The sequence below is a fragment of the Petaurus breviceps genome, unplaced genomic scaffold (assembly GCF_028583685.1).
Source record: "Petaurus breviceps papuanus isolate PSGF00001 unplaced genomic scaffold, PetGlider_PUasm1.0 90681, whole genome shotgun sequence".
NCBI lineage: Eukaryota > Metazoa > Chordata > Mammalia > Diprotodontia > Petauridae > Petaurus > Petaurus breviceps.
In genome coordinates, this window is record NW_027187307.1 from 3913427 (window position 1) to 3931815 (window position 18389).

The 18389-nt window shown below is 46.3% G+C and overlaps 1 protein-coding gene across 8 annotated transcripts in view; it reads right to left on the reverse strand.

Annotated features, from left to right (window-relative positions):
* Window positions 1-18389, reverse strand: part of KLHL13 (kelch like family member 13) — a 159019-nt gene that overhangs the window by 50424 nt on the left and 90206 nt on the right. The window contains exons 1-2 of one of the 8 annotated variants that reach the window (XM_069065216.1): window positions 3105-3270; window positions 1450-1562 (exon numbers count right to left, since the gene is read on the reverse strand). The exons of 5 other annotated variants lie outside the window; for them this stretch is intronic. In XM_069065216.1, the coding sequence (XP_068921317.1) occupies window positions 1450-1547 (98 nt within the window). In that variant the 5' untranslated portion in view covers window positions 1548-1562; window positions 3105-3270. Of the gene's footprint in view, window positions 1-1449; window positions 1563-3104; window positions 3271-18389 lie in introns of those variants that run through there. 2 more of the 8 variants (XM_069065218.1, XM_069065217.1) reach the window with 2 other exon arrangements.

Genomic DNA, 18389 nt, shown 5'->3' on the forward strand with positions numbered 1-18389 from the left:
CACACACACACACACACACACACACACACACACACACACACACACACACACTGCAAGGCCATCTCAAACCCTCACCAACCTGTCACTTGCCTCTTTTCCCACTACATTCCAATAACTATGGGGCTTATTTTTCCATAAATGCAGCTCATCATTTTAGGTAGAAGGCAAAATCGTTTTCACATATGCTTAGATGGAATAACTTGAAATCTCTCTGAGAGAAAATATGAATAATAATCTGCTAAGGAAAAGCTGAGAGAAGCTAAGGCCGGCAGGCCTGCCAAGTTACACCAATTCCCTGCTTCGTAGACCCCAAGGGGGCACCTGCAGGACTGAAAAGGCTGAGCCGAGCTGGGCGGGCTGTGGTGGCATGGCACCCGCTGGCTGAGGGGCTTCAAAGCCTCCCTCCCTCAAGATGTCACTGGGCATGCACACCCCAGAAGAGAAAAATTAGGTGGGAAAGCAGCGAAAGGAGGCTGCAAAAACAAAAGCCTCGACTCCTTGACTAGACAGTGGGCATGGACATTTGAAACAGCAGTAGCAAATAGGACCAAGCTTTAATTCCAAAGCCTTCTTTGTCCTGAAGGAAGAAAAATGGGGAAAAGGCAAGCTTCCCACCCCCTCCTCCACCTACAAAAGGGCTCCCAGACAGGACGGAAAAAGAACAGTTGATTACACTTCCTGGATTTTCTTTTTGCAGGCACAGCTTTCTGAATGAAACAATGCCAAACAAATATTTTAATTAAAAAAAAAAATACTCCAGTAAGCTATCACCAAATACTCGGGCACAGGATTTTTTTCCCTAAATCTATTTGGTAAACTGCCATTTATACAGCAGGTCTACAAACACACCACAAGCACACAACTGTATGTATAGTACAAATACCCCAACCTTGCAACTCGAGGCTTTGAGCTCCATTATTGCAAATTGAGCAAACTTTGCAAGCTGCACCACAGCAGAACAGGCTATGGAAAATGCCTCTCCTACGCTACGGCAATACTACACACAAGTGGACCGCTCACTTTCTCCCAATCCGCGGAGATGTTTGCCAGAGATTGTTAAATGCACCGAAGCTAGGAGGCATCTGGAAAATGAAGCATCAGACTAAGATCGGGTAGCAGTTGCTTTAGGACAGCCGTGGCCCCAAAAGTCACAGAGGGGGTCGTGGACCTTCAGAACCCCAGATTCAGCTTTCCAATCAATGGGAAATAATCAAGGTTCACAGTACAAAGCCATTCACTATAAGGTGTATTTGCATTTGACTATTAGGACAAAACATTCGTCACTTAGAAAGTTAAGTTGCAAATGCCAGTTTGTGTAGGCAAAGCCCACATAGGGAGAATGTGACCATGCCAATGTCACTGGAGAGAGAGAAGGTGGCATCTGGGGCCACTGGGTAGCCTGTCTCGGGAAATAAATCGCACCTTAAGGGTCTATTTGCTCTCACTTACATGTATGCCGGTGAAAGTGGCGATGACCTGGAGGTTTTAAGCACAGGAACTGGGAATTTCCAGATAGCAGGAGAGCTCGTTTTCCATTTCAAAGGCATGTTGTCACCACGGTACTACAATAACAGTAAACAGTGTTTCCATAACACACCACCAACTAGCCCTTCTTTTCCCCCTGCCACAGCAGAGCCCGAGGAGGCAGCGGCGGCTGCTACTGCTGCTGCTGCTGCTGCTGCTGCTGCTGCTGCTGCTCCGAGCCAGCCAAAGATGCTGCCGGTGCCTTCAAGCCGTAGCTCTCCACCGGAAAAAGGGGGCTGCGAGGCATCGCCTGGCCCCTCTGCCTCTCTGAGGAGGCTAGCCTCCGACCTCCACAACAATGCCACCTCAGTAGGGAGACAGGGACAGCAGGAGGTAGAGAAATGCCTTTGGGGGGCTCACAATGCAGCGTTAGTTAAGACATGCAGCCCGGGCTCAGGATTCATCCTGGCTCGGCTGGGCTAGCACCGGGCAAAGCTGTCAATGCCATAGCTGTGCCTTGGCAGGAGAGCTCGGGCTAGCCTCTGCTCTATACCTCTTAACCTGATTTCTGACCAATAGAGGCAAGAAAAAAGCAGGACAGAGATGGGACTCTAGCCGAAAAGGAAGCCACACACCTACCTACTCAGAATACACTTGTCATCCTCTGAACAGTCTTCCTTGGAGCTGCAACAATACAAATGGGCTAGTAAGCTCAGCATAGCCTTGGGCCACTGCTAAGGCAGCTGAGCTGGGCTGGGTAGGGCTGAGCTGGGCTGAGCTGGGCCACTAAATGCAGCAGCAGCTGCTTGGGCGCTGGTATGTGAGCTCTGAACAAGCACCCGCCTGGCTATGCCATTAAGGAGAGCGCCCAGCGCCCCAGCGCCCGTCCTTCATATCCATTGTGCGACCAAGGCCAAGTACAGACAACCCCCCCCCCCAGACGGCTGCCCAAGCCTGCATGGCGTGCCCATCCGGCCGGGGGCTCTCCTTCGCCTAGGCTGATTCCCAGGCAGGATGAGCCCCTGCACCGGCATTTGACAACATCTGGGGCAGTCCTGAGGACCTCCCTCCCTCCCTCCCTCCCCCTCCCTCCCCCCCACCTGCCTGTCTACCTCCTGCAGTGTAACAGCAGCAGCAGCAGCCTGGGGCTCTGCTTCTAATACCCTAATAACCAGGGACCCTGCCCAATTCCACAGCCATCCCCCTTCCCCTCACAACGACCCCCCCACCCCCACCCCAGCTCACGAATCACTGCAGCCTGCCTGAAGTATAGAGGAAGAAGGGTAGGTAGGGGGAGTCCACCCGGCAGGCAGCCGCTGCCCTCGAGCAGGTGTCCGTCAGGCAAGGAAGACAGGGGGCAGGGATGGAGAGAGGGTAAGAGGCGAAGGGGGGGGGAGCGGGGAGGGAGAGCAGTGGAGGGAGCAGGGCAGGGAGGGAGGGAAGGAGAGGAGGAGGCAGGAGGCAGGGATGGAGACAGGGCAGGAGGCAGGCAGGGCAAGAGGGAAGGAGAGGGGGCAGGGATAGAGGGAGGGCAGGAGACGGGCAGGTCAAGAGGGAAAGAGGGGGGAGGGCAGGAGTTTGGGAGGGAAAAGATGGAGGGAAGGGGCGTAAGGGGCAGGGAGTCGGGACCAGCTGCTGACCTCCAAGGCAGGCTGGGCAGCAGCAGCAGCAGCAGCAGCGGCGGACGGGGCAGGGGCAGCGGAGGGGGCAGCACAAAGAACAGCTCCTCTGGGGGCGGCTCCGCTCACTCGCTCCTCGCTGGCTCCGGCTGGGCTCGGGCTCCGGCTGCGCTCAGCTCAGATCCCAAGGAGCGCCTGCCCGCCTACAGGAGGGGAACCCGGGTGCAAGGAGCGGGCCGCTGCTGTGGCCGCTGCCCGGCGGCCTGGGCCACTTCCTCGGCACACAGCTGCCCCGACAGAGAGCTGAGCAGCCCGCCTGCCCCGCCGCTGCCGCTGTTGCCACCTCTGGCGGTGCCGCCTCTGCTTCTGCTCCTGCTGCTGCCGCCGCCGCCGCCACCACCACCGCTGCTGCCACCTCTAGTGGTGCCGCCTCTGCCGCCTCTGCTGGTGCCGCCTCTGCCAACGCTGCCGCTGCTGCTGCTGCTGCTGCTGCCGCCACCGCCACCACCAAGTGAACTGAGCAATGTAAGCAAAGCCAAGCAGTGCCCACGGACTGACAAGAGCTCGTGTCCCCAGGGCTGCAGCAGAGCAGAGGAAGGGAAGCCTTGAGGTCTTGTTTCCCCTCCCTGGACCTCAGTTTCCTCCTCAGTAAAAGGGTGGCATTGGCCCATATGGATGGCGACTGAGACCATTTCTAGCTCCCAGATCCCTTAGGCCTTTCCGCACCTCTAAGAGGCAGGGGTTCTCGGTATTGTTGTCCCCATTGGACACGTGACAAAACTGAGGCTGCTAGAACCAGAGATTTAGCACCTTGGGGGTCATCAGGTCCAAACCCCTCCTTCTACAGATGAGGAAACTGAGGCCTCATTGCCAAAAGTCACACAGTCAGTAAGGGGCAGAGGGAGCATATGAACTCGGGGCTTCTTGGCCCAGGGGCCCCAGAGGCTCTCACCACTCTGCCACACTCGCTCCCCACCAGCCTTCCTCCCCTCCTTTATGGCCCACACTAACGCTCCAGCAAGTACCAGCTAGGAGCACAACAGTGGTGAGTTCAAGTTTGTCACCAAAAAGTAAAATTATGCTTCCAGCTACAATGGGCTTTTACCCACTTTCCCCAAATTATTTATGAGCTTAAGATGGAGCTAATGGGGGGGGGGGAAGGGGAAGGGAAAAGGTTTTCTCATACACATTTTAAAGACACAGTTAAAGTGCTCACTTAGAACAGAACTGATGCTGATTTCTGAGATTTGCCCACAGATCATTGAAGATTCCAGAAATGCAGCCTGAAACTGTGTCCTGTCATCACCCTATGACTTCCCCAAGAGAAGCTGGCCTGGTGGCATGAAGAAGGTGTGACGAAGGCCTTCCAATGAGAAAAACCAAACTGGACTCCAACGGATGTCCTGTGTGGGAGTCCCCTCAGAATGCCGGGTCCATCCACTAGCGAGGGTGAGGAGGCAGGACACATGCCAGTCTGCCACATTCAAATACGCCACACTCCCACCTCCCAGAGAAAATAACAACCACAAACCCACAGCCCTCAAAGGAGGAAATGTGATGGAGGAGAGCCCCTCTCAGAGAGGTCCCTCCCATACCTATTAAAACCCAGTAAGGAGCTGGGAGGGGGGCGAGCAAGAGTGCCAATGGTATTCCACAACACCATTTACTGCTCAAATGAAATTGCAGGACTTTTTAAGGCACAAGATAATAAGATTTTTGAAAGGTGAAAAAAAAAATCTAAGGCAGGAGAACAAAATTCTAGATTGTGGCCTGCTCCTTTGTGGCAGAAATGACTAGCTATTTTCAATATTCACTGCATAAATCTCACTCATTTACTGCTCGGGCCTGTTTTCAGCACACAATGCATGTGGCAAATCTCTGTGAAGGCTTTCATTTAAACCCCAAAGCTAAAGAGCTTTCTTTGATGAAGCCCTTCCTTTACCAGATGAGGAAACTGAGGCCCCGACAAGTGAGGTGCCTGCCCAGGCTGTCCAGTGCTTTCCAAGTGTGCCACAGAACACTGGACTCCTCTCCAGTTCAGTGCAACCCTACAGGACAGTACTTACAAACACCAGGGTCTCCTGGACTGGAGGCTGAGCAGCCCTCAAAGCAACCAAAGGGACACACAGTCTGACTTAGGGCAGAGCCAAGACTAGGGGAAAGTGAGGCAGGTAGCCACTCAAGGAAGGGCAGTGAAGGACACTAGTATTATTCAAAAGAGCCCAGAATCAGAGCTGGAAGTATCCTTGGAGTCCTCAGGTCCAACCTCCTCATTTTACCCATGAGGCCCCGGGATGTTAAGAGATGCACCCAAAAACACATAGGTCATAAGTACCCAAGTTAGGATTTGAACTCAGGTTTTCCTGACTCTTAGCCCAAAACTCTGTCTCTTAGAACTTTTTATGCTAGAAAATGCTACTCCTTCTGGCACACCAGTATTTTCTTTGTCTGTGATGTCAGGCCCAGCACTACAGTAAAACTGTAAAACCTTGGAGCAGCAGGCGCCAGGGCACCATTCTCAAACTTGGCCTAAGGTGCCCAGTGGTCCTGCCCACTGCTGCCACTTCTTCCATGAGGTTATTGCGCCATGCGTGTTCTCAAGGTCTGGTCTTTGCCAAACCAATCAGTTCAGAAATGCTATCATGGCCCACAGAAGTCATTCACTGCCCTCATCTTCTTGGGCCAATCTCAATGGAATTAACTAAGGGAGGCCCAATGCCCTGGAAACCCCTGAAGCCTTGACTCCTCCTCAAGCACTTACTGCAGTGAATTAATGCCAAGTTACAAAAAGATCAACCTTGGTCTCAATGTTTGATAGCTCGTCTCCAAGTCAACTGTGAAGCAGACTGCTCTGTCCTACAGACAGTGACTTTGGTGGCTTCTCAGGGCAATTCCACCCCCTCCAAATGTGGCCTTCACTCTATCAACTGACTCAAGATTTCCTTCCATACAAGTTATTCTTGTGATAAGGCCTTAGGGAAGTTTGGAAACTTTCACATCATATAATTAACCTCTCTCCAATCTTGTAGGTACACCACATACTTGTTAGAGGGACTCCTCCTCCTCCTCCTCCTTCTTTGCTTTTTGGAGGCAACTGGGGTTAAGTAACTTGCCCAAGGTCACACAGCTAGTTTGTGTATTTGTGTGTGTATGTGTGTGTGTAAGTGTCTGAGGTTGGATTTGAACTCAGGTCCTCCTGACTTCAGGGCCAGTGCTATATTCACTGTGACACCTAGACACTCCTGGGACTCTTTCTTCTTACAGTTTAAAGATAAACATCAGCCTTGGTTGATCCAGTTGTTCAGATTGTGACCTATCTACCTGGCCTCTTAGCCCATGTGATTCTCATCCGTGTATATCTCTCATTCCATCCTCTGGAAGAGCCACCTGATATGATTGGCGGGGGAGGGGATCCTACAGGCATTAGAGGGGACCCAGCCTTCCCACTCTTCAGCTATTCTAGCTCATGCTCACTCCCCTTGCTCCCATTTGGTGGCATTCCAGTCACATGACATAGCATGGGGGCATCTGTGATCACAAGGCTTGGTTTCTGGAAGCAAAGGACTAAACCCAGAGAAGCCAGAACAGGGGAGGACACTATTCTACTCCTTTAATACTGAGACTGGCACAGGCCAGGAGCCTATAGTCACAGGCAACACACCAGATCCTGCACATGCCCAACCTACTCCTAATCAAGAACATAAACACATACATATATGTGTGTGTGTGTGTTTATTTATTTATATATAAAGAAGCTGGGTGGATAGAGGCCCAAATGCCCATCAGAGCACTGGTGGAACATTACCCACCAAATGCTCCCTCTCCCAATCATGCACCTGAGCCTGAGGAGAGGGGCTAGGACTGAGTCATGACCACCAGGACTCATTTACAGACAGATTTATACTAATCCAATCTCCTGGCTCCCACTGAATAGAACTAGAAGGGCCTAGAGGGGTCCTCTATCTAATGTAACCCAGTCATTTTACAGAGATCCCAACTGAGGCATGAGCAGAAAAGTCAGACTCAGAAGCCAAGGAGGTTGCCTGCCTACCCACCCTGCCCCCCCATCCCAGCCCCCAGCTCCATGGGCTCCTGCTACCACTTATTCATACCAAGTGGCCACAGGCCAGCAATGGAAAACCAGACAGCTGTTACTACCATGATTTCACCACCCAAGAAGATAAATGACAAGGAAACACCAAGAAGTACATTAGAGGACCCAACTGTTTTCAAATATTTGAATTTTCTGAAGGTGTTTAATACAGAAAGGGAAAACCAAAGGAATCCAGCAATTTAATTAATTCACAGTTATTAAGTGTCTACTACACACAGGTTCCTGATCTAGACACTGGCAATACTGAGATGAAAAATGGGACTGTCCCTTCCCAGAGGGAAAGTAAAGGGGGGAAAAAAAGACATACGCATAACTGTAATGCAAATGAGAATGGGAACCAGCAAAGGAAAGGTGGGAATTAAGTAAATCTCATAAAGAAAACATAAAAAGTATACAAAATATAAAGCATTAAATATTCAAATAAGTGCTATGTGAAATACAATTGTTACCCAAATGATTTTTACATGATAATCTGGCTTCCATATTAACTTTCAAGTGTTTGATCCAAAAAAATCATTGCTGAAGGGGCGGCTAGGTGGCGCAGTGAATAGAGTACCAGCCCTGGAGTCAGGAGGACCTGAGTTCAAATCCTACCTCAGACACTTAGCACAAAAATTAGCTGTGTGACCTTGGGCAAGTCACTTAACCCCAACTGCCCTACCTTCCTCCCTCCAAAAAAAAAGTCATTGTTGTTTTGATGTCACCTTGGAAGAAGATCTGCAGTGGAGTGCCCCAGGGATCTGTGCTCATTTCAGTCAATTACTTGGCCAAAGGTATAGTTGGCATGCTCATCAAATCCAAGGCTATCACGAAGCTGAGAAGTAGCAGTAACACCCTAAGTCAAGGGTCAGTTATCACCATTCTCGGAAGATCCCCAAGTGTAGGCTGGATAACAGACAACTCTTCTGGCATGTTGTGGAGGGGATGCATGAGTTGGACAGGACAGCCTCATAGGGCCTGACCAGCTCAAAGATGCAGTGAGCCACCAGCCTGATCTAGGTAAACGGAATCATTCACCACCGGAAATGGACACTGCTCTGCTGGGTCTAGCCTCTCTTCCTCTTTCTACCTAGGAAGCTTTGTTAACCCTGTGATAGCAAAGCTTCCCTGAGGAAAAGAGGTAGTCAAGGCTTCTGGAAGTATGCCACAAGTGACCCTCTCCATAATTCCACCACAGACACCACAGAAAGAGCCTGGGATTGGGTTTTCCTCAGACAGAACACACTCAAGGCCACATTACACTGATAATGTAGATGGATCAGAAAAGCATATGAAAGACAAGTCAAAGGATTAAACTTTGTAAAATGAAAAGGTTCCCTTTGGCTATGGCAGAACAACACCTTTAATGGGGGGGGGGATGGGCATCTGTTTACTTCTTATCAAAAACTATCCGGTGGCTACATGTAACTTAGGAGAGGAACTTGGCATTGGATCGCTTCCTCGCTTCCTTTCTGTAATTTTCACAAGGTTATCAATCAGAAAATGAACTGGGCTTGTGCAAGGAGAACAGTCAGCTAGGGCACAACATACAATGGGGGTGCAATGGGGATTTCCTCTTAATGACTTTTTGTAAGTGATCAGATCTTCCATGCCTGAAAATTCTACTCCCCTCATAAGGCACGTTTATTTTGAACTAAGTCAAATTTGATGTGTTCCAGTGAGAGCTCAGAGCCTTTCAGGGCCTCGCAGGAGGCTAGATTTGCAATCCTCACCTAGGATTACAAATGTCTTATTCCATCTCTGTTTCAGAGGAGGAACCCTCTAATTTGGATCAAAATGGCAATTTTCAACTGCCTGAAATGTAAGAATTTTCTCCTTCTAAACAACCTGTCCTTAACTCAGTTTTTCTAGTCAAACTGCATGGACGTCACCGTCCCCATTAAAGCACCTTTTCAAAAACGTGCTGTGATCAGATCTTGGTTTTTATATACCCCTTTTCCCCTTTCATAGTTCTACTCCAACCCATAATCACAGCCAATAAAAGAACACAAGGCCACATCCCCAGAGATCTGTTGACACACACTCAAACATGAGAAAAGGCACATGTGTGACAAAGTAGAAGCCAGAAACCAAAAGGAGAAAGATACAACTCACATCCCTGACTGTACTGGAAGACCAAAGAAGAATGAACAGAAAAATCTCAATGATAATGAGGGACAAGCTAAGAGGTTCACTGGGAAAGGGGAAGGAAAGAATGATAAAATGGGGTGCAAAACACAGGAAGGAAAGAGGGGACAGGTAAGAAATGAGTAGGGTTGGATGGCCAAGAGGGAAAGGGATAAAGTCACAGACTGAAAATGGCCAGGAGAACAGTAAGATCCAAGAAGCCAAGCATGTAATGGCCTCCGCAGAAAGCAGTGGCTGCTGAAAGAAGTCCATATAGAGGCAGTTTATCATAAAAACATAGGAATCAGCATTTCAAATTACAAATTCCTGAGAGTATTTTATAAGAATAACCATATCAAGCCCTTTTAGAAGGAGCTCAGGCCAAGCACATAGCATCCCCCAACTCACCAGGAACATCACTTTGCTTGTGAGGGTACAAAGAAATAACTTCAGGAGCTGCCTTTGGCCAAGACTACTGGAGTAAAAGGCCAGGTTTAAAGAATCAGAGCCCCTTACAGCAGTGTAAAAAGTGGATTTTCTCCCCTTGAACTAATGTATTCTGTGCTGAAAAATCATCAGAGCATTTGAAAAAGCTGATAAAGGAAAGATGATAACTTTTCTATCCATAGAGGAAGATAAAGACTGAGTTTTATCTCCTCAGTTTCTCATCTTGATTGGACTAAAATGATTCATTTAATTTTTATTATTAAAAAAAAGACAACCCCCTCCCACATCCAGATGATCAGATTTTTTTGCATTTATATAATGAAACTTCAATTTCCTAGACAATTTAAAGAATGGGGAATTCCAGTGAATTTCTGATTAACTGGGGATTCATTATACAGAAGGATTTCCTATTTTTACTTTTTATTTTTCAAAATATTTTTAAAATAAAAATTGATCCCCTTTCCCAGGATACCAACAACTAATAACTCCCATCTTTCTTTGATAATGCAGCATCATTCTGTGTTCAGAACATGATTACATAATTTCATGAAGAGGACCAAAATGACCTCATGGACACTGTGTCCGACCATGGCTGATCACACCAATATAAGGCAGGAAGGCTGAACCACAGGTCAGGCACAAATAGTCCATATGAACATTTGGGAGGGGGATGTTTCTAAATTTCTAAATTTGCACATCTCGTGTTTCTTTTGAGCTACTGAGAGCACAGCACCTTCTCTGAAGCAGGCACATGACGCTGCGCAGTCCTGTGCCAGGGTCTCCCCTGTCTCATAATTGACACTCTCTTCAGAGAGACCTTGAGAGTGTCCTTATATCACTTCTTCTGACCTCCATGTGAGCACTTGCCTTGTGTGAGTTCTCCATAAAATAGTGTTTTAGGCAAACGTATATTTGGCATTTGAACATGTCCAGCCCATCAGAGCTGCTCTCTCTACAGTAGAGTTTGAATGCTTGGCAGCCAGTTCAGCCCGAGAGAGGACCTCAGTGTCTGGTACCTTATCTTGCCAGGTGATCTTCAGAATCTTCCTAAGACAATTCAAATGAGAGCGATTCAGTTTCCTGGCCTGGCGCTGGGATGCTGCTGTCCAGGTTTCACATGCATACAGCAATGAGGCCAGCACTATGGTCTGTAGGCCTTCAGTTTGGTAGGCAGCCTAATCCCTCTTCTCTCCCACACTTTCCTTCGGAGCCTCCCAAACACTGAGCTTGCTCTGCCAGTGTGTGTGTCAAGCTCATTGTCTATGTGGACTGCCAAGGTAAGTGAACTTATCCACAGCCTTCAGAACTTCTTTCACAGTACATTAGATGTAAGAGAAGCTATCGTTATTAGGATTATGATTCTCCTTATTCTCTTCACTGTTGCTGAATGTGCAGAAGGAAACAGTCCTGGGATGTCAATCTCTGGACATTGTTCTTGTCTATGCCAATGTTCTGCAGACCAGAGCACAGGTGGAGAGAATGCTGAGTTCTGACATTGAATAAGAGGACTGGACTGGACACTCATCTTCTCCAGGCTCACAGAGAGCACCTTCAGGACAATTCTAGGAGCAGACAGGGTAGCAGGAATGGTGTGGACTTCATCCTGCATCCAATCCATCCCCCCTGCTACAGCTCTCAATTTGGAAACTTTTCATTCCAGGTATCTGGGAGATGATGAGCGTGTGTTACGATGAAACTGTTGTGACTAATGGGTCCCTGGAGGAGGTGACCCAATCTACCCTTGCAATTTACAGATGAGATGAGAGAGGCCATGACATCACTTGGTTTGTTTTTGTTTGCCTCACTCCTAAAAGTAGACTATAAGAAGAAAAAACATGAGGACCTGGGTTCAAATGTCATCTCTGCCACTTGCTAAAGAGGCAGCATGGGGTGGTAAATAGAGTCAGAATCAAGAAACCTTGGGTTCAAATCCCACTTCTGCCAGATATTAGTTATGTCACTTAACCTGAACCTCAGTTTCCACATCTGTAAAATGAAGGTTGGACCAGATAACCTCAAAGGTCCCTTCCAGATCTAAATCTATGATTCTTTCAGGTTTTACTGTAATTAAAACAAATCCAAGATATGTGCTTTTTATTTACAATAAGCATAGACATTTTTTGAATTTAGTTATCCAGAGTACAGAAGCACGCAGCTTTAGCAAAGTCAAATAATTCATCTGCTTCTTTGGGGTGAAGATAGCATATCTTCCTCCAACTCCCTGCCAATCATATCACATGAGCTCTCTTCCATTCATTGTGGTAAATAAAAGGAATAAATTGTCGTCGTGTTTTCTGCAGGAAGAGTATGGGAATATGACAACAAAGCAGAAGCCTTAAGCTGCAGGGTTTCAAATCATTGGCTTTTTGAGTCAACAAGTCTAGGAGTTCACTCAGCTCAGGCACATACTGGCCAGAGTCCCAAGCAAGATGTCATTTCCTCAGTGGGGAACCTTCCTGGCCTGGCCCACCATGTTAGGTGGCCAACACTTACTCCCAACTCCACTCTCCAGATGTCTCCACTTCCTTATCAATTGCAATACCTTCTGCCCCTCCCAGCTCCTCTTTCCCCATCAGAATATAAGCTCCTTGAGGGCAGAAACTATCTCCTATGCCTTTATTTGTATCCATAGTGCAGAGTCAAGTGACTGGCCTTAATAAATGTTGTTTCCTCTATTGATCCATCCATTTCCTCAACTCTAAAATGGGAAAATTGCTGCCTGCCCACCTCCCTCATAGGTGGATGGTTCAAATAAGAGAATGGGTGAGAAGGTAGGCTGTAAGTTACAAGGAGGCATGCTGAGGCAGAAAGGCTGCTTTTTCTTGAGCCCACCCTGGGTAACCCCAAAATTAGACTGTCCCAACAGCTGAGACATGTCACCAGTCCTCTCTGTAGGCCTCAGCTTTCATAGGAACATGAAGAGGACACAAATGATAAAAACAAATGCATTTGCCTTTTACCAACCTGTCTACATGGTCCAAATAAGCATATTCATCATGCTTTTAAGAAACCTAGGAAGAACTATAATGAACTATTCAGTTTCCATTATAATAGCACCCCAAAATAATGACCAAAGGTAAGGGGCACACTGCAGGCTTGGGCCACTTTTATAACCCTGACATTCAATTTTTTTCAGTGGCAATGCTTGTTAGAAAGTCGCCAACATGTACACTTTGGATACACCAATCAAGGTCAACCTAAAAAGGGATTCTCCTGAAAGAAGCTGAACACGAATCATAGTCTTTGCAGAGACAGTGCGATGTTGATAACTGAGGCTTTGAAAGATCTTTGGGGTGGCATTTTCGGATTGCAATTCACCCATCTAATTGGTAACAATGCAAGAGAAGAAACAGAGCCAAATTATCCTGGCACTTCTCTTCCCAAGACTGCCTGGGCCATTAGCCTCTTCTTGGAGAGGAAACATCAAGCCAGAGGGGCCCTGCAGACTTAGGTGCCCTGACCTGCTGCTCTCCTGACAGAGGACAGGACTGAAGGGACTTGCCTGGGCTCACCTTGGAGGTGGAACTGGAGCTTGGCCAGGCCTCCTCTATCTCCCTTTCTCAGTTCTTCCCACTAAACCACATCAGTTCTTTTCCAGGAACTATAGGATGTGGGGTTGTGAGATTGAGGGAGGGCTCCTCTGCTGCCACAGTTCTACAGATGGAGGAACACTGGCAAAAGGATAAGGATGAAGAGGCCCCAGGATTCCATGATGGCTCCAGAACAGAACTGAACTGGCTGCAACATAAAGAAGAAGGCATTCCTGTCCCCCGCTCCCGCTCCCCCACCCCGCCCCCTGCCAACAATCAGGCAGCTAACTCAGCTAACTTCTTCCCCTACCCTTCCCACAAGGCCACACAAAATGGCATTGCCCCTGCAGGGTCATAAAGGGAACAGAAAGTTAGCCCAGTTCAGTTTCCCAACAGCTATTACAAAAGAGAATTTCAAACCCCAAGACAGAAAGACCTCCCCCTTCTGTATAAAGATTTGTCATCGTAACAATAAGAAGCCTCCCTTAGCAAACAAAGGCAAACTCTCAGAAACCATTGGCCTCATATGATTTCCTGCCCTACAGACAGGACATGCAAAAAGACTTCAATTCACTGTGAAAAACAAATCTGTAACCTATTCATTAAGTGTTCCAAGCTCGCCAAGTTCACACCGTCAAGCTGTGTGTGTGTGTGTGTGTCTGCGTCTTCAAACATAAGGGCACGTGTGTGTATGTGCATGAACATGCAGGTATGTAAACATATGCAGACACATACCTACACACTCACATGTCTATTTAGCTGAGTGCACCCATTCTCAGAGAAGGCTGGTGCTGGAACGGAGCTCAGAAATAGGTCACCTGAGCCCTGTCTCAGCAAGGACCCCCCTTCTCAATGTCTCTGGTGAGCTATTACCAGGTGGGCAGCCTGGGCCACCTGGGGACAGGTCACAAATCTCTGTCCTGCTACTCAGCCTCAGTTTACCTCTCCTGCCTGTTTCACTTCTTACTCCTAGATCAGCCCTCCAGGGCCAAGAGAACTAGCCATATACACACAAATACATATACATGTGTGTATGTATATATACATACACATAAACACACATAGACATACACACATTTAGATATATATACCCTTCAAATACTTGAAGACAACTCTCCTGCCCCCACCCCCAACCAAACCTTCTTTTTCTTTTAAAAAATGCTTAATACAAACAGAAGAATTACTGAAGACCAAAGAAAAGGGTCACAGTTGGCTATTTTTTTTAAAACACCACATTAAGTTCAATCAGTATCAATATATAACCCAAAAGAGAGTCAGTCACTTGCCCCCAGATGTGTCATTCTGTCCATTTTGCAGATGAGGAAACAAAGGGGTAAAGCAATTTCAAGTAGAAGGGAGATGGATAGGGCAGCTGAGTACAGGAGAGCACCTAAGGTGCATGGGGTCTGGACAACACCACTGGAGCAAAGGGGGGAAAGCCTCTTGGTTTTGGCATCTGTCACTGAGATGTCAGTATCACCAGTCATCAGAGCCCAGAATGCTCTGGGAGGCATCCTATGCTTTGGGCCAAGCTCTACCATGAGCAGGGTGACCCTGGTCAAGTCAACTGATCTCTGTGCTCCTGAATTTCCTCATCTATAAAGTGACAGGCATAGATCTATGAACTGGAAGAGACCGGCCAATTCCAGCTTTCGAGAAATCTGTGAATTCAATCCAGACTGTAGAACCTTCAACAACTTTCTTAGCCCTGTGTGTCCAACCTCAGACACACACTAGTTGTGTGACCCTGGGCAAGTCACTTAACCACTCTCAGTTTCTGAAATTGTAAAATGGAGATCATAATGGTATCTACCTCCCAGGCTTGTGAAGATCAAATAAGATATGTGTAAAGCATTAATGCAATACCTGGCACAGAGCAGACAGAGTAAATGCAAGTTTCTTTCCTTCCTCCCTCCCTCCTTCCTTTGTTTGCTTCCTTCCTTTCTCCTTTACTTCCTTCCTTCTTTCCCCTGTGCCCCCATTGGAGAACCTGATAACTTCTACTATGTCATGGACTGCACAGCATTGCTGTGAGAAGCCAATGAGGATCACACACAAACAAAGAGTTGGAATGAGTAGAAAATGCCTATACAGATAGATATGTGAGTGTGTATACACATACATATATATACATGTATGTACATAGGCATGTGTGTCATCGAATATATACATATACACGAACATATGTATATAGGTATGTGTTATATAATCTATACATATATGTACATGTGTGTATAGGTAGGTGTGCTGTATAATGTACACACATGTACATGTGTGTATAGATATGTGCTGTATGAGATATACATGCCTATAGGTGTGTGCATGTGTGTTATATAACACACATGTACTATGTTTGCATATTGTATAGGTACGTGTTTTGTGATATATGTACGTATGTATATGTGTATATATGATGTAGGTATGTGTTGTGTGATATATACGCACATATACATATGTATGTGGGTGTTTCACATTATACATATACATATACATGTGTCTACATATGTATATAGGTGTGTTGTATAATATACACACATATGTGTGCATTGTGTGATATATAACGTGTATGTACATATACATGTATGTGCATGTGTATATAGGTGTGTATTGTATAATATATACACATATACGTACATGTGTGTGAGATATAATGTGTACGCACATATACATGTATATGCATATGTATATAGGTGTGTTATATTTTATATATATATAAACACACAAATACATATAAAAGGATCAAGTGCTATTATTATTGGGAAACCTTTCTATCAAAGCACAGGAGACAAGACAGAAATGAAGCTGTATTTGATGATACAAGAGTGTTTCCAAGAGGAGCCAGAGATGTCTGGGTGGGAGGGGCACCTGGCAGTTTTGAGAAGGGTTTTTTAAAAGCAATGTCTGCTATACATGCTTGATATTATTGGCATCTGCCTCCACCTCCTGACAATAATATTCACTGTAAAGAAATAGACTTTTGGAACTTCCAAAAATCACTGAACAATTCTTCCACACTTATTCAGGAAAGAGGAAGAATAATGTGAGAGAATAGCTGGGTCCCTGAGACCCTCAGGAGAGCTGAAATCAACTTAGTAAACAACCCAGCCAACTGTTGAGGGTCTCTTTAGCCCTGGCATTCTCATAACAAATTTTTCCTCAGATACACACTCACAGTGTGACATTGGACAAGTCACTTCACCCTGTTGGCCTCAATTTCTTCATCTGTCAAATGAGTTGGAGCAGGAAATGGCAAACCATTCAGGTCTTTTTGCCAGGAAAACCCTAAATGGGGTCACAGTCAGACATGACTAAAAAATGACAGAACAACAACATAGCTTGATATACTAAAATTGTGACCTTGTAAAGAGGATGAATAAAGAAATAATAAAGAATACGCACGTATTGGGAGCTTGTAAAGACTTTTCCTCCAAAAACGTTTTCAACAAAGACAAACACAGCTCAGTTTCTCAGATTCAAACCTCCCAGACACCCTCGTTAAGCAGCAACTGAGACAGCTTTGTCACCACTCTAATGCCAGCTAGTACAAGGAGCGTGAGTATGACAGCTAAAACAATTAATGCCAACTTGGGCTCCATTAAGAAGGAAGGGGGGGTCAGCAAGGAGGTGCACTGAGTGGAGCACCAACCCTGGAGTCAGGAAGACCTGAGTTCAAATTTGACCTCACACACTTAACACTTAGTAGCTGTGTGACCTTGGACAAGTCACTTAACCCCAAGTGCCCTGCCAAAAAGACCAGGAAAAAAAGAAAGAAGGAAAGAAACAAATATTTATTAAGCACCTACTATGTGCAGAGTCCTCACAGCAGCCAGTTCAGCTGTTTTCTAGAGTCCTCCTCTTAGTTGTTCTTCCAGTGCTTCAGTCTTTGTGAAAGTGAGAGGAAGACGAGGCATTGAATCTGTTTTTCATGGAGTTTAGTTGAGAAGAAGAGTGATCTAAAACTATTGCTAGCAGGCGTGGTGGGGTCTGGTGAGGGGCTTAACTATAGGGGATACTAGAACATGCTTGTAAACAGCCCGGAAGGAACAGCTAGTCTCCTTTCTCCTTAAATGCACACAACTCGGGATCAGTTCTCAACTACCTCTTCTTCCCCTGTCAAAAATAGCTCCCATCTCTATACTGCTGTAAGGTTTAAAGGCTTTTCCCTCAACTATCCTGTGAGGTACATGTTTAACCACCAGGGGGCGGTGCTGAGGAAGCAGCTGGCCCAGTCCAGCAGGAAGGCCCAAGGGCAGTTTAGTGCATGCTCATCCCCAAATCTGATGGTCCTGGGGAGTCTCTGGGGATGGCCGCCTCTCCCTCCTGGCCCTAAGGTCCCATTTAGGCCATTAGGCTAAGAAGTCCACATGAACTTGTCCAGTTAGACCTCTCAGATTGAGATCAGCTCAACCCCCACCTACTAAAAACACTACCTTCCACTGGAGTTTGATCATACTGGAATAGCCTAGCCAAGAGAATTAATGAAAAGAAATTCTAGGGAAGGTGGACTAGCTATACCAGATTTTAATCTGTATTATAAAGCAGTAGTCATCAAAACTACTTGGTACTGGCTGAGGAATAGAGGAGTGGATCAATGGAATAGAATGAGTACAGGAGACTCAGCAGTCAATGACTAGAGGAATCTACTGTTTGATAAACACAAAGACCCCAGTTTTTGGGATAAGAACTCACTATTTCACAAAAACTGCTAGGAGAACTGGAATATATTATGGCAGAAACTGGGCATAGACCATTATCTAACACCATATACCAATATCAAGTTTAAATGGGTGCATGATCTTGGTATAAAGGCCGATAATTAAGCAATCTAAGAAAGCAAGGAATAGTTTACCTGTCAGATTTATGGAGAAAAGAAGATTTTATGACCAAACCAGAGTTAGAAAGCATTATAAAATGCAAAATTAATAACTTTGATTACATCAAATCAAAAAGTTTCTGTACAAACAAAGCCAATGTAACCAAGATTAAGAGGGAAGTGGGAAACTGGGAAAGAATTTTTACAACTAATATCTCTGATAAAGGCCTCATTTCTAAAATATACAGAGAATTGAGTCAAATCTATAAGAATACAAGTCATTCCCAATTGATAAA